At 30.7% G+C, this 12970-nt stretch overlaps 4 protein-coding genes across 4 annotated transcripts; 2 read left to right on the forward strand and 2 right to left on the reverse strand.

The window, feature by feature from the left end:
• Positions 1-1671: 1671 nt before the first annotated feature.
• PGO_120620 (hypothetical protein, conserved) lies at positions 1672-4827 on the forward strand (the record flags this gene model as incomplete). The annotated part of the gene is made up of 1 exon (XM_028688858.1): positions 1672-4827. The coding sequence occupies one exon, from the start codon at positions 1672-1674 to the stop codon at positions 4825-4827; it is 3156 nt and encodes a 1051-aa protein (XP_028544659.1).
• A 911-nt stretch (positions 4828-5738) lies between these two features.
• PGO_120630 (ubiquitin-activating enzyme E1) lies at positions 5739-7511 on the reverse strand (the record flags this gene model as incomplete). The annotated part of the gene is made up of 1 exon (XM_028688859.1): positions 5739-7511. One exon carries the CDS (start codon positions 7509-7511, stop codon positions 5739-5741), a length of 1773 nt encoding a protein of 590 aa, XP_028544660.1.
• A 1078-nt stretch (positions 7512-8589) lies between these two features.
• Positions 8590-9618, reverse strand: PGO_120640 (hypothetical protein, conserved; the record flags this gene model as incomplete). The annotated part of the gene is made up of 1 exon (XM_028688860.1): positions 8590-9618. The coding sequence occupies one exon, from the start codon at positions 9616-9618 to the stop codon at positions 8590-8592; it is 1029 nt and encodes a 342-aa protein (XP_028544661.1).
• Positions 9619-10763: 1145 nt separating this feature from the next.
• On the forward strand, positions 10764-11891 carry PGO_120650 (small nuclear ribonucleoprotein E; the record flags this gene model as incomplete). The annotated part of the gene is made up of 4 exons (XM_028688861.1): positions 10764-10811; positions 10988-11077; positions 11288-11412; positions 11870-11891. The coding sequence occupies 4 exons, from the start codon at positions 10764-10766 to the stop codon at positions 11889-11891; spliced, it is 285 nt and encodes a 94-aa protein (XP_028544662.1).
• Between the last annotated feature and the right edge of the window lie 1079 nt (positions 11892-12970).

Raw genomic sequence — 12970 nt, forward strand, 5'->3', positions numbered from 1 at the left:
TTAATTCACACTATTCTCCTGTATCATCAGGACTAAACACAGAAGGTATCCAAATTTATTATCTAGCTGGGATACAACATACCATTTGCAAAATTTCAAAAAAAAAAAAAAAAAAAATTATCAAATGGATATTACTGTAAAAATATCTCTTCTCATTTACAATTACAACAAGTGATTATCATTATATTCATGCAAAAATGATGTTAAGTTTTTTTTTTTTTTTTTTTTTTTTTTTTTTTTTTTTTTTGTACTCCAAGTGATAGATAAAAAATAATATGTGCAAAAAAAAAAAAAAAGGAAAAAATTTTCCGCATGATAAAATTTCAACCGTTGTACATAGAAAATACAAAAACAGACACGCACACAATATATTCTAATTTTTTCTCCATTTTTTAGAGAAAATTTTCTCGAATTAGACAAAGGAGAAAAATAAATGTAAATCTCCACACGTCAAAATTATCATTTATGTTTATCCTCTCTCCACACACACGCACACACCTCCAAAAGTACATGAAATACAAATATTTTTTCCTTCTTTGGAATATTTTGTTCATGGAAGTTTGTACATTATAGTATTACAACTTTTTGATAAACGTGTAAAATATGGCATTACGTGCAGCGTAAAAGTGCAAATGTTCAGATGAATCATTTCATTCAGTTATATATTTCTAAAACTTTTAGGCACCATTTTAAACAACCAATTGAGTGCGACAAATTCTCCCATCCCCAAATCAGCAACAAAAAAAAAAAAAAATCTGAAACCTTCAATTTCTTGTCGCAATTTCAGTGTTTACTTATAACGCTCCGAATCACAACTTTTTTTTTTTTTTTTTTTTTTTTTCTTTTTCTTTTCATCCACACAAGGAGAAAAAAATGAAAAGCGGGGGAATTCAAAAAAGTGAAAACGCAAACGTATGAAAAGGACGAATGTATAAAAACACAAAATAGCGAAAAACGAAGCAACCGAACAGTGAAGCACCTAAACGTCGAAGCATCGCTAACATACCATTTTGAATCGTTCGTATGCATGTCCCAAGAAAAATATATCGTAAAATAACATTCCTCTCCTAACCATCTTCTCTCTGAATATAATCATCTTACATATTATGGTCCCACAATTCTTTGCTAAAATTTATTTTTAAAAAGTTTTTTTTTTTTTTTTTTTTTTTTTTTTTTTTTAAAACATACCACATTTAGTAGTATACACAAGAGGGGTGTCACATTATATATTTGTATGCATCGTATGTTTCACGTGCATATGTTGCTGTATCTTACCCAATCCCTATTCAACACTTTAATTAATTCATTACATTTGGGGCTTTTAATTATCTCACCTTGGTTAAAATCATCATCACAGGTAACAACTTATGTTCCAAATATAAAAAATGGAACATTGAGTTAGGGAAGTGCATACAGAAGAACACGCATATGTATCCCTGGAAGTAGCAAATCTGGAAGAAGCAAATCTGGAAGAAGCAAATCTGGAAGAAGCAAATCTGGAAGAAGCAAATCTGGAAGAAGCAAATCTGGAAGTAACACAACTAGACGTTGCAAATCTGGAAGTAACAAATCTAGACGTTGCAAATCTGGACGTACGAACCCAGAGGTAACAAAATTCGCAGACGCAAGGTAACCCCTACATTTCCCCCACGCATGCGAGACCTTCACTAAATGAGGAAAGAAAAAAGAATTGCACATTGCTTAAGTGCACTCGTGGTGGCAATCATATACTCATGTTGTTTGTTGAATGTAGTAATATCATGGAGAGTGAACAAAAATGAAGATCTCTTGAAAAGTTTGGGAAGTGGAAATGTTATAAAAAAATCGAGAGTCGTATATAATTTATCCAACGAAAAGATATATCTTAGTGAAGAATATTTTGACAATATAAGGACATTACAAAGTATGCTACTGACGTGTTTCAAATCTGAAGAGAAAAAAAGAATTTTAAATGATATTGGTATAGAAAGTGTAAGATCTTTATTTTATGAAAACTTTAAACAAGAATTATATAGTAATCTTACATTTTTTTTCAAATTCATAAGAGAAAATTTTCCATATCTTACTAAAAAACTCAAGGAAGAAAAAGAGAAAAAAAACTTAAATGAAAAACAATATGTGTCAAACGAGAGATTGTTACAGATATTAGAAGATGTTATTGGTTATGATATAGAAAAAAATGCATTTTATTTTGAAAAATTAGTTCAATTCACAACCCTAGGGAAATGTTTTGATATAACATTTTCAATGAATATACAGAACACACGAAACCCTGTCATTCTTATTGCAGAAGTGGATTCAAAAAATAACTTTCTACATGTAAAGATAAATAATAGTGTGGAAGACGAGGATGAAGAGCCATCAGGAGGGCTAGGAGCTGTGGGAGGAGAGAAAATAAAAAATGCAGATGACACAGCAAAGAAAGAAAACTTGATGAATAAAGACAAAGTGCCATTTCTGCAAAACATCATGAATCCCCTAAAAACAAGCAACTTGGTGGTAAAAATGGCAAAAAGAATGACTTGGCCAACGGGCTATTTTAGAAATTTATGTAGCAAACATAACTTTCAAGCAGCATCAGAAAATTGGGTTGAATATTTTTATAATCATAATGAAACCTTATGTCATGTGGAAACATGTGGTTCAGGGGATTGTTTATTTTTATCTCTGCAATATTTATTAGACAAAAATGGAATAAAAACAAATAATTTAGTTCTAAACACACAGGTCCATGAAAGTTCTTTTATTCCATGGTATGTAAGAAATGTTAAACAAACAGACGATACAAAATTTAATGTTAGTGATTTGAGATATTTAACAACTTTTTATTATATAAAATATTTTCCTGGATATACAGAAGATTATGAAATTGATGAACATTATATTAATGAAAAGTTTAATCTTCTCATTAATCTTGAATTCACAAATTATTATTTGAAGAAAGATTTTATATATAAAGTCATGAAACAAAATAAAGAGGAACATAAAAATATTAAACCTGTACTTTCACTTATCTCAAATTACGTTAGTAAATATCTCAACTTTGGTGGACGTCCATCCACTGAAAATTCACGAGAAACTTCTTCTTCCTCAAGTTCTAGCATATCTAAGATCAACAAGGAAAATAAAACTCAAAATTCAGATAATAATAGTACTGTCAATAGTAGAAAAAATATCGATTATCCAAAAACAGACAACATGGAAAACACTTTAACTGCACAGCTGCATACACATAAAAATATTCACGATTTAAGAAATGTCCTGGGCAATCCTTTAACACCTTTAAATGACACCCACAGTGAACATCCAATAAATCCCCTTCTGACGAGTGATAGGAGATTGTCTAGTGGAAGTAGCATTTCCACAGATACTATATACGACTCAAGTGATGAATCTATTGAAATTCAGAAATTAGAAGGTGTAAAAGAAGGGGAAAAATTAGCAAAGGATGTATACTATCGAATTACCTACAAACCTGGAGAATCGACAGATAATAGTGATAGTGACGAAGGCACTACTGGTGGTAATACCAGTACTAGTACTAGTAGAGGTAGTGGTAGTGATAGTGGTACTAGCGGAGAGACACACTTTTTGAAGAAGCCACCAATTACCATTTCGACTAGGAGTAAAGAAATCCATGAACTAAATACATCAGATAGAAGAGATACGCTGAAATATAGCAACAAAACGAAAAATCTTGAACTGCCAAATGTTGGATTCTTAAGATCTAAGGAAGAAAGTGCATATGAACACTTGGCCATACCAAAGGGTTTAGAGGACACTACTACATATTCGCAAGAAATTATGAAAACAAAAAGGAATTTTACAAATCAGGGTGTCCTACGTGCATCCTATTACAACAATCCTGTAACATCTGGAATGCTCGGTGCAGAAGTAGAATATGAAAAAAAAAAACTGATGAATCCAAATGCACCAGCAAAATCAGAACAACCAGATGTTATAGTAGAGGAAATTTACAGTGATGATGAAGAAGCACAAAAAGGAAAAACAAGCATAACGAAAAACGACAATGATAATGATGATTATGAAGATATATTACAAGATATACACGAACCTGGGTATAGAGTGTATGAATTAATTTTTTTCAAATTAATATCCCTATCAGCTAATAAAATAACTTTTGAAGAATTAAAAAAAATGAATAAAACAAATATACAGAATTTAATAGGAACAAAATTTAAATCCAAAATTATAGGTTCTCACGTTTTTATGAAACAAATAACAGAAGGGACTATCCTTCCATTTTATAACTTTGTTAATATAAAAAATAAATTAAATAATGTGAATAGAAAAATAAATTATGCACATCCAGATATATACGTTGCTGTGATAGAAACTACATTTAATAAAAAAATTAAAAGAAAAAAGGATGGATTACTTACTAATAGCTTAATTTTCAAACACAATGGAGATTGTATATCCTACTGGTCTATAAAAAATAATGATTATCATTTTACTTGTGATAATAAAGTTATCGAAACAAAAACAATTGAACAAAAAGCTTCTGCTCTCTTCTATGAAAGAACAAGAACTGGACATACCCATTGGGGGGATGAAACAGATTATGATTCTTTTCAAAAAATGTTTAACATTGGATTGATTACTTTTATGAATAACAACACCAAGTTCTTTTTTTCAAAAAATACTTTTAAAGATTATCCAATATACTTTTTGATTTACTTCTATTCTGGTATTCACTTCGAACCTGGTATTCACATCTCAGTCCATGGCGAACATGAAACATGTCATTCTTCTTATGACAGAAATCATATTCCCTCGTCCTTTCTACAGGTTCCCATAGAGTAATAATAAAAAAAAAAAAAAAAAAAAAAAAATGGGGCGAGGGACTTGACATTTTAGAAGGATTTCACATTTGGGACACCTTGGTCCTGTGTGTGTACTTATATTCAGGTTCGAACGAAGAATAAAAAAAAAAAACGACTGGAAGTAAGTAATGTTAATTTTTTTTTTTTTTTTTTTTTTTCTCAATTTGATTAATATTTGTGTAGCCTGTGTATCACCATTTGGCTACGCAGTTGGGTTTGCTTTCTCATTGCTTCATATTCAGCTTAGTTTATTTGTTCTCTTCTTTTTTTCAGCTTTTTTTTTCAGCTTAGTTTTTTGTTCTCTTTTTTTTTTCATCTTAGTATTTCAGCTTAGTTTTTTGTTCTCTCCTTTTTTTCATCTTAGTATTTCAGCTTAGTTTTTTGTTCTCTCCTTTTTTTCATCTTAGTTTTTCGTCTTCTTCATTTTCGTTCACTTTGTTTTCTGTTTGTTGTCTTATGTGCCTTATTTGGGGATTGCACCCCCACCTGCACCCTAACCGCTTATCCTCATTCTTCTTTTTATTGTCATCTTCATTTCACTTATTCATACATTCATTTCATCGTCCTGCTTTTGTACGTCGTCGAATAAACCTCTATTCAAACCTCCTTTACTTGAACTGCTGGGATCAGTGAATATAATTCCAAATTTTGTCTCTTTCAATTTTAAAGCAGTTTCCCAACACGCTCAGTGGAAAGGAGTATATATATTTTTGTAAATCTTCCTCTACTTCTTTTCCACAGATCTGTCACTCCTCTGCCACAGATCTGCTTCTTCACTAGTTGGGAGAGAAAACGCAACTGTAATTGTAAGTGTCACATTTCAGGTATGGTTCCACTATGTAGTGCAGTTACACACGACGAAACTTCCTCGTTATTCCTACCTAAAGATTCCTACAATTTGAAGAAAAAATAATTCAAGTGTGGTTTCAAGTAGAGAGAGCAAATTTTGAGGCTTTCCTGGGTCACTAATCCTGCAATGGTCATACATACACATTCATTGTAACCGCACGTGAATCTAAAGAGATGGAGAAAAGAGTCGTCCAAATTCTGTACTTTCTTCAACAAAAAGCTCATGTGCATGTCTATATATAAACATAAACGATGCAAAGATTTCATGTTGTCATATCTAAGCTTGCGTGTAATATTCTCTTCAATTGATGATGAACACAATTTAACATGTTTATTTAGCTTTTTCCTAATTTTCATATCTTCTATACTTTGATAAAAATGCAAAAGACCTGCTTTACTTCCACATAGTAATAATTTTCCAAATTTTTTTCTCCGAATAATCATATACCCATCACTACTTGCCCCACCACTTGGTATGGCACTTGAATTTTTCATGCTGTTTTCTTTAACACAGTTGGGATTGCATATAGGAGAAGAACTTCCTTGCGTGAACATGTTCAGGTTATTTTTTTGAACATTTTTTAATTCCAAACCATATAGATAGGAGAAAAGCAAAAAATTGTCTCGTAAGCCTTTGCACCCCTTGTGAATATCATACTCCACTTTTTCAATGAAAAAAAAGTTAAAAAAAAAATGAACAAAGTGAGACATATTAAATGGTTTACTAAATTTGTATTTTCCTTTCTTCCTATCAATCAAATGCATAACCTTTTTTACATCTTTCATCTTTCTATTTGTCAAAATTTCGTTCACAAAATATGCATCATTTCTGTTACTTCCCAAATCTAGGCTACCTGCACTTGAACATTCCAATTTCAAATCATGCACCAGAGGAAATGTCTTCTCATTCTTTATAAAACTTTTTAAAACGATCAAAAATAGAAAAATGTGGTTTTTATTAAAGCATTCTTTTTGATTCATTAAAAGAAGATTCCTTATTCTCTGTGTAATGTTTCTTAAGTTTTCCATGCTGCATGTAGTTGATTGGTCTGGATGAGGAAGGGAGAAATTTTCTAATTTCAGTTTTTCCATTATGAAAGTTAAACATTGATTACTATCAACTTTAGTTTTACCTTGTTGGAAAAAATCATGATAACATTTTAACAGAAATAAAATTTTGTCTTTCTCTTTATATGGACAAAAGGAACAGAAATCTAATTTGTGTATATACTCCTTCAACTCATCATATAGAGACAGGGATATGTGAAAATAAATCCAGAAATTATTTTCCTCTCTTTTCTTCATGCTATAACTACCTGTATACAAATGACTTCTTACACTTGCATGTACGTATCCTAAATTTCCATTAGAATAACATGTTATGATCTTGAAACAATTATTCATGCATATCTTTTGTACAAATAAATTATTCCTTATACATAGGTTGCATATAATCACGTCATACATATAATTTTTTGAAATTATTTCATAAACATAATTTATTGGATTTTCAATAAGACACACAATATTGGCATTCTTGTTCATACTCATTAAGTTCTCTTTCAATACCACACACTTATATTCATTTATTATTTCATTTTCTTTGCAAAAAATGTAATATTTAACATCTTCAACACACACACGTTCATTATCTACAATCGTGATATTCGATATCCCACTCAGCAAAATACCTCTTGCAACCTCCATCACAATAAGGCTGCTTCCTAGTATGCAAACAGAGCTATCCATCAAAATTTCTTGATGCACTGTTCCCCATAGTGATATTTGTCTCGTAAATTTCTCTTCTTCTTCCATCTTCCTTCGCTGTACTCAATATTACCACGGTTATATCATTCCATACTTTTCCAGATGCTTGGATTATTCTCACTTTTTTCATCTCAAACGGTTATTTTACATCTTTTCCCAAAATCAGAAAATTTTCCAGCTAGCTTTTCTTCTTCGCCACGGGAAAAAATCAGGCACCAAGGAAAGGAACGGTTCGCCAAGTTCGGTCAAGTTCGGTCAAGTTTCAGCCAAGTTTCAGCCAAGTTCATTTCAGTTTTTTTTTTTCTTTTTGCTTCTCCCCCACATGCATATGCAACAACTGTACGCGATGTCAAACGCAGGGAGTGCTCCCTTTTAAGCAAAAAAAAAAAAAAAAAAAAAAAAAAAGCGGGAGGTAGAAAGTGGTAGGTGGAAATTGGCAGATGGAAAGTCAAAAAAAAAAAAAGGTGCAAAAAAGCAAAAAAGCAAAAAAGCAAAAAAGCAAAAAAGCAAAAAAGCAAAAAAGCAAAAAAGCAAAAAAGCAAAAAAGCAAAAAAGCAAAAAAGCAAAAAGGCAAAAATATGGTAAAATATTACTTACGGTATTACCATTTTGTGTGAATATCTGAAAAAATATAATTTATACTTATTTATTTTATTTTATTTTTTTTTTTCCTTATCATCATTCTCAATCTATAACACTATATATTATATAACCCCCGTGACACTAGTCAATACTTCGGGAGAAACGCTTTCCAAATTCAGACATCCCCTAGCACCACCCATCACCAATCCTTACACTTTTTCTTTATTTTTTACATTTTACTTAAAAAAAAAAAAAAAAACCTATACGGAAAATAATTTTTCCAAAAAAATAAAAAAACGAAAAAATGGGATTGTTTTTTTGTTTGGAGAAAGATCCAAAACTAATGGAAAAAATACAAAGTTGTTATTTCGTACAAAAAATTAAAAAAAAAAAAGAAAAAAAAAGACTTATTCTTGAGGCAACAAATTGTCAAACGTGTAAATATGATTTTTTCCGATAAAATGGTGATATGATAGGAATGTTCTATAAGTGTGGGGTTATTTCCAACACTTGCAAATTTTTTTCCTCCTCTTCTGCTTCCCACTTAAAACAATTTCGAAGAGAATTTTTTTTTTTTTTTTTTTTTCTTTCGAAACACATCCTGCATATCAATGTAATTACCGCTCTGTGTTTTGACACCCAGAATTTTTTCGCGTTCCTTTCTTTTTTGTATGTACTTTTTGATGGATTTCTTACGTGACATAAGTTCAGGATAATGAATTTTTGCACTCTTGTCGAATTTCCCTCCTAACATTTTTATTTGATGATTTTCTACATTTTTTTTTTGAAACTTATCTAAGTGGGGTATGGTCAATCTCCGAATTTCGTGCACCACATCCATGAAATTCTTTTTTAATTCCATTTTTTCTTTCTGTATATTTTTTTGGTTTATTATGCTTTCTCCTCCATTACCTCTAAGTTTCTTCATTTTATGTTTTCCCAAATTTTCTTTTCCTTCTCTACATGTCCACTTAATATTCCCATTTTTATCTACATCCATGCCAGTTGTTTTATTTCCTTTTGAAAAAAAAGGAGTTGTTCGTTCGTACACCATTTCTTCCGTCTTACACGTTTTATTTTGTGCACTGCTTCGTTTAGCTTCTTTTATAGCACCCTTATTTTTCTTCCTCTTGTTATTCCTTTCATAAAATCCATTCTCTGTATTTTCACAATTTAGGTGCTTTGATGGGTTCACATTGGATGAGGTATTAGAAGCGGTGTCAGAAGTGACCTCAGATGTGACCTCAGAAGCGGCAACAGAAATGGCATCGTCACGATTGCAGTGAATCAGTTCCTTCACTTTCCTCTTCCTTATCTTTTTTACCCTAGAGTTATCAGTTGTCTCATGTTTAGGTTCAGGCACCTTATCTAATTTTGTGGCTTCCTTTGATCTTGGCAATACACTTATACTTTCACTACATTCACATATTTTATTATGTTCGTCTTTTTCATCATCTGAATTTGACACAAATCCCCATAGTTTGTCCATGTACTGTTGTAAATCTTTAGGTATAGGTTTTCCATTTTTTCCATGGATTTTTTTTTCTTTTCTGTTCTCCTTATCCTTTTTCATTCTTTTTGTAAGGTATAAAAACAATCGAAAAAATATATATATATATATATATATATTTTTAATTTATTTTATGTTTTCCATTATCACAGAGTGTTAAAAAGCAGCTATATTAAAAAAAAAAAAAAAAAAAAAAAATTTTCATTTTTTTTTTTTTTTTTTTTTTTATTTTTTTTTTTTTTTTTTTTTTTTTTTTTTTTTTTTTTTTTTTTTTTTTTTTTCCTTTTTTGGATTGTAGTAGGTGTCGAAATATTAAAAAAAAGAAAAAAATAGTAAGCTGCCTGCCATCCCGATGGGAATTATGCAACCTACTGACTTAACTATGCAAAATATTCTTAATTTCAAAATTGTGAACTTTCTTCCCTACAAGGAAACTTCAAGTTTTCCCTCCAAACACAATCAAGAACCTGCTTCTGATATGTGCAATCAGGTGTTTTTTTTTTTTTTTTTTATTCCATTCATTTTTTATTCTATTAATTTTTCATTTATTTATATATTTTATTTTTTTTCCGTGTTCCTTGACGAATATATACACGCAAGAGAAGAAGATCGAACAACTTGTTACCACAGAATTGCAGAGGCTCACAATTTTTCTCGTTTTGTTTATAGGTATAGCAAGTGGAGCCTCGTCTGATGCACATAATTATATGAACATATAAAAAAATACGTACAAATGTACAGATATAAAAATACGTACAAATGTACAGATATAAAAATTCGTACAAATGTACAGATGTAAAAATACGTACGAATATACAGATATAAAAATACGTACGAATATACAGATATAAAAATACGTATGTATGCATACATTCATATGCTTATGTATACATTTCCTCATACATAACAGAGCGAGCTTTGTTCCTTTTGGGGCCTCAGGTTATTCATAGGGGAACTACTCGAGCATAATCTTATAACTTTTTCACCGAATGCTCGTGGAACACACACACAAGTTATACATGCATATAAGAACATATTAACCTAACGAAGCTGCCCTCCTAACCTTCAACTTATACAAAACTTATCTTCACACACACCCTCTCTTAAGGGGCTTATATTTATTTATTGTTTTACTTATTTTATTTTTTTTTTTTTTTTCGTTCCATTTTTAACGAAACTTTCATTGATAAAAATTACTTGTGAGGAAAATGGCGACAACAAACAAGAAATTGCAGAAAATTATGACCCAGCCTATAGTAAAAAAAACAAAAAAGAAGAAAAGCCAAAGGCATGTGAAAAACGTGCTGACAATTATGTATTTATTTATATACGTTTAGACATAACTCCCTTGTTACATCTCAACATTAATCCCGTTTTTTTTTTTTTTTTTTTTTTTTTTTTTTTTTTTTTTTTTGCTTCGAATTATTTGTAGAACCAAATTTTTAGGTTTTTCACGAACAAAACAGTGGTCCAAATTTGGCTGTATGATAAACCAGACACACGAATTGAGGGGAAAATTCTGGTAATAAGAATTTATTCTTTAAAATTGACCCCACAAACTGCAAATATATATTTGTTTTTTTTTTCTGTTTCGCTACTCCTATATTGCATGCACTCTATGAACACATGAAGGCATATCATTATTTTAATTTATTCATTATTCTGATTTATTATTTTATTTTGTCATTTTTATTTTATTTTTTTTCCACCTCCTTTGTCTTCCGCACGGCAGGGTTTTGATGAATACATGAACATGGTTCTAGACGAATCAGAAGAAATTTCTGTGAAGAAAAATACGAGAAAAATCTTGGGGAAAATTTTGCTTAAGGGAGACACCATAACTCTAATAATGGAAGCGTAATATATAGATTTTTGCATGGAACTGTTTATCAAAATGCATACCGGAATATATGTGTACCCGCCTTATCCCCAAAATGAATACTGGCCATTGCATGTGTCTATTCTAATTTCTATCAAGGATTCACAATTTTTAATATTTCTTATTTTTATACGCATATTCGTGAATCCATCCGCATCTATATAAACGCAATTTGTTACACCATAGCTGGACGTGTTTCATTTCTTTTATTTTATTTCATTTTATTTTTCGGAATATTATTCACATGACATTCTTTCAGTCCTGCTCAATGAGAATTGAAATTAAAGCGTATTTTGTATTGTTCTGCTGTATGCTGTTGTGTTTTATTTTTTATTTCTTTTTAATTTATATTATGTTATGTTATACTATGTTATGTTATTTCATTTTTTTTTTTTTTTTTTTTTTTTTTTTTTTTTTCATCCCACCAATATACAGGAAAAAGACAGAACAAGAATAGGAACCCCTCAATTTATTATTTTTCAGAGGTTCACTCATTGTGGATCCCAACTTATGACATTACTTTTAAAGCCCTCCCCCTCCCTTAACCATTTCCTAGCTATACTCTCTACCCTCCAAAAAAATAGGATTTCCACTTACGAACATGTGCGAGGAAACTCCATTGTTTGCTCCATTTGATTTAAGTACCCGTGTCCTCTACATGCACACGTACAGACACAAACAAGAACAGAAATATGAACACTCTTCTGCGTTCCTTTTATTTTGTTTTGTTTTGTTTTTTTATTTTTTTTTAAATGTAACCCATATATAATCATATGATTGCATGACCATGTACCATAAAAAAAAATATCGCAATATAAAACTCCGTCACGGCAATCCCTCTCTCATTAATTTAGTAATTGCACCATTTGCTTAACTATACATCGTAAAATTAAAAAAAACATGTTAGCACAACTACCAATTGAGGGCCAAATTGAAGCTCACGTGATTATATTAAAAAAGTAAGTTGATACAAATGTGAGGCGACACAATATGGTTGTTAGGTTTGAGATGTGCTTTCTTAGGTACACACACATATTTCGACCAGGCTCTACTTTTGCAAATATTATATTACCAATTTTTTCCACACACTTGGATCAAATGATATTTTCAACGTAGAATAGATAAAAAAAGAGGGAAACCGTGTGAACCTCATTACAAGCTGCATAATCCACATTTCTTAAGATGAAGATACTTCATTTTTACAACTTGTTAACAAAAAAAAATTGAAATTATTTTTTTTGTGTTTCTCCCTGATGGTAAAAAAACGTAATGATTAAATGTACAACTTAGTGAATACCCAAGTATTTTATGTGCATGTGGCATAAGCATATATTTCGTCCCTAACAACCATTCCACTTTGTTCTTCTTGTAATAAAAGGTGTGTCCCCTATAATTTTTAAGGAGAGTTCCCATCTCCTTCCTCCACAAAACGGAAACGTCGCCAAATAGGAAAGTAACAAAACAGCCAAATGGATAATGTGCTATTTTCTAGCTAAAAGTAAAAAACTATCTTGCCTAGTCATAAAAAAAAAAAAA

This window comes from Plasmodium gonderi, assembly GCF_002157705.1.
Source record: "Plasmodium gonderi DNA, contig: Chr12, whole genome shotgun sequence".
Classification (NCBI taxonomy): domain Eukaryota; phylum Apicomplexa; class Aconoidasida; order Haemosporida; family Plasmodiidae; genus Plasmodium; species Plasmodium gonderi.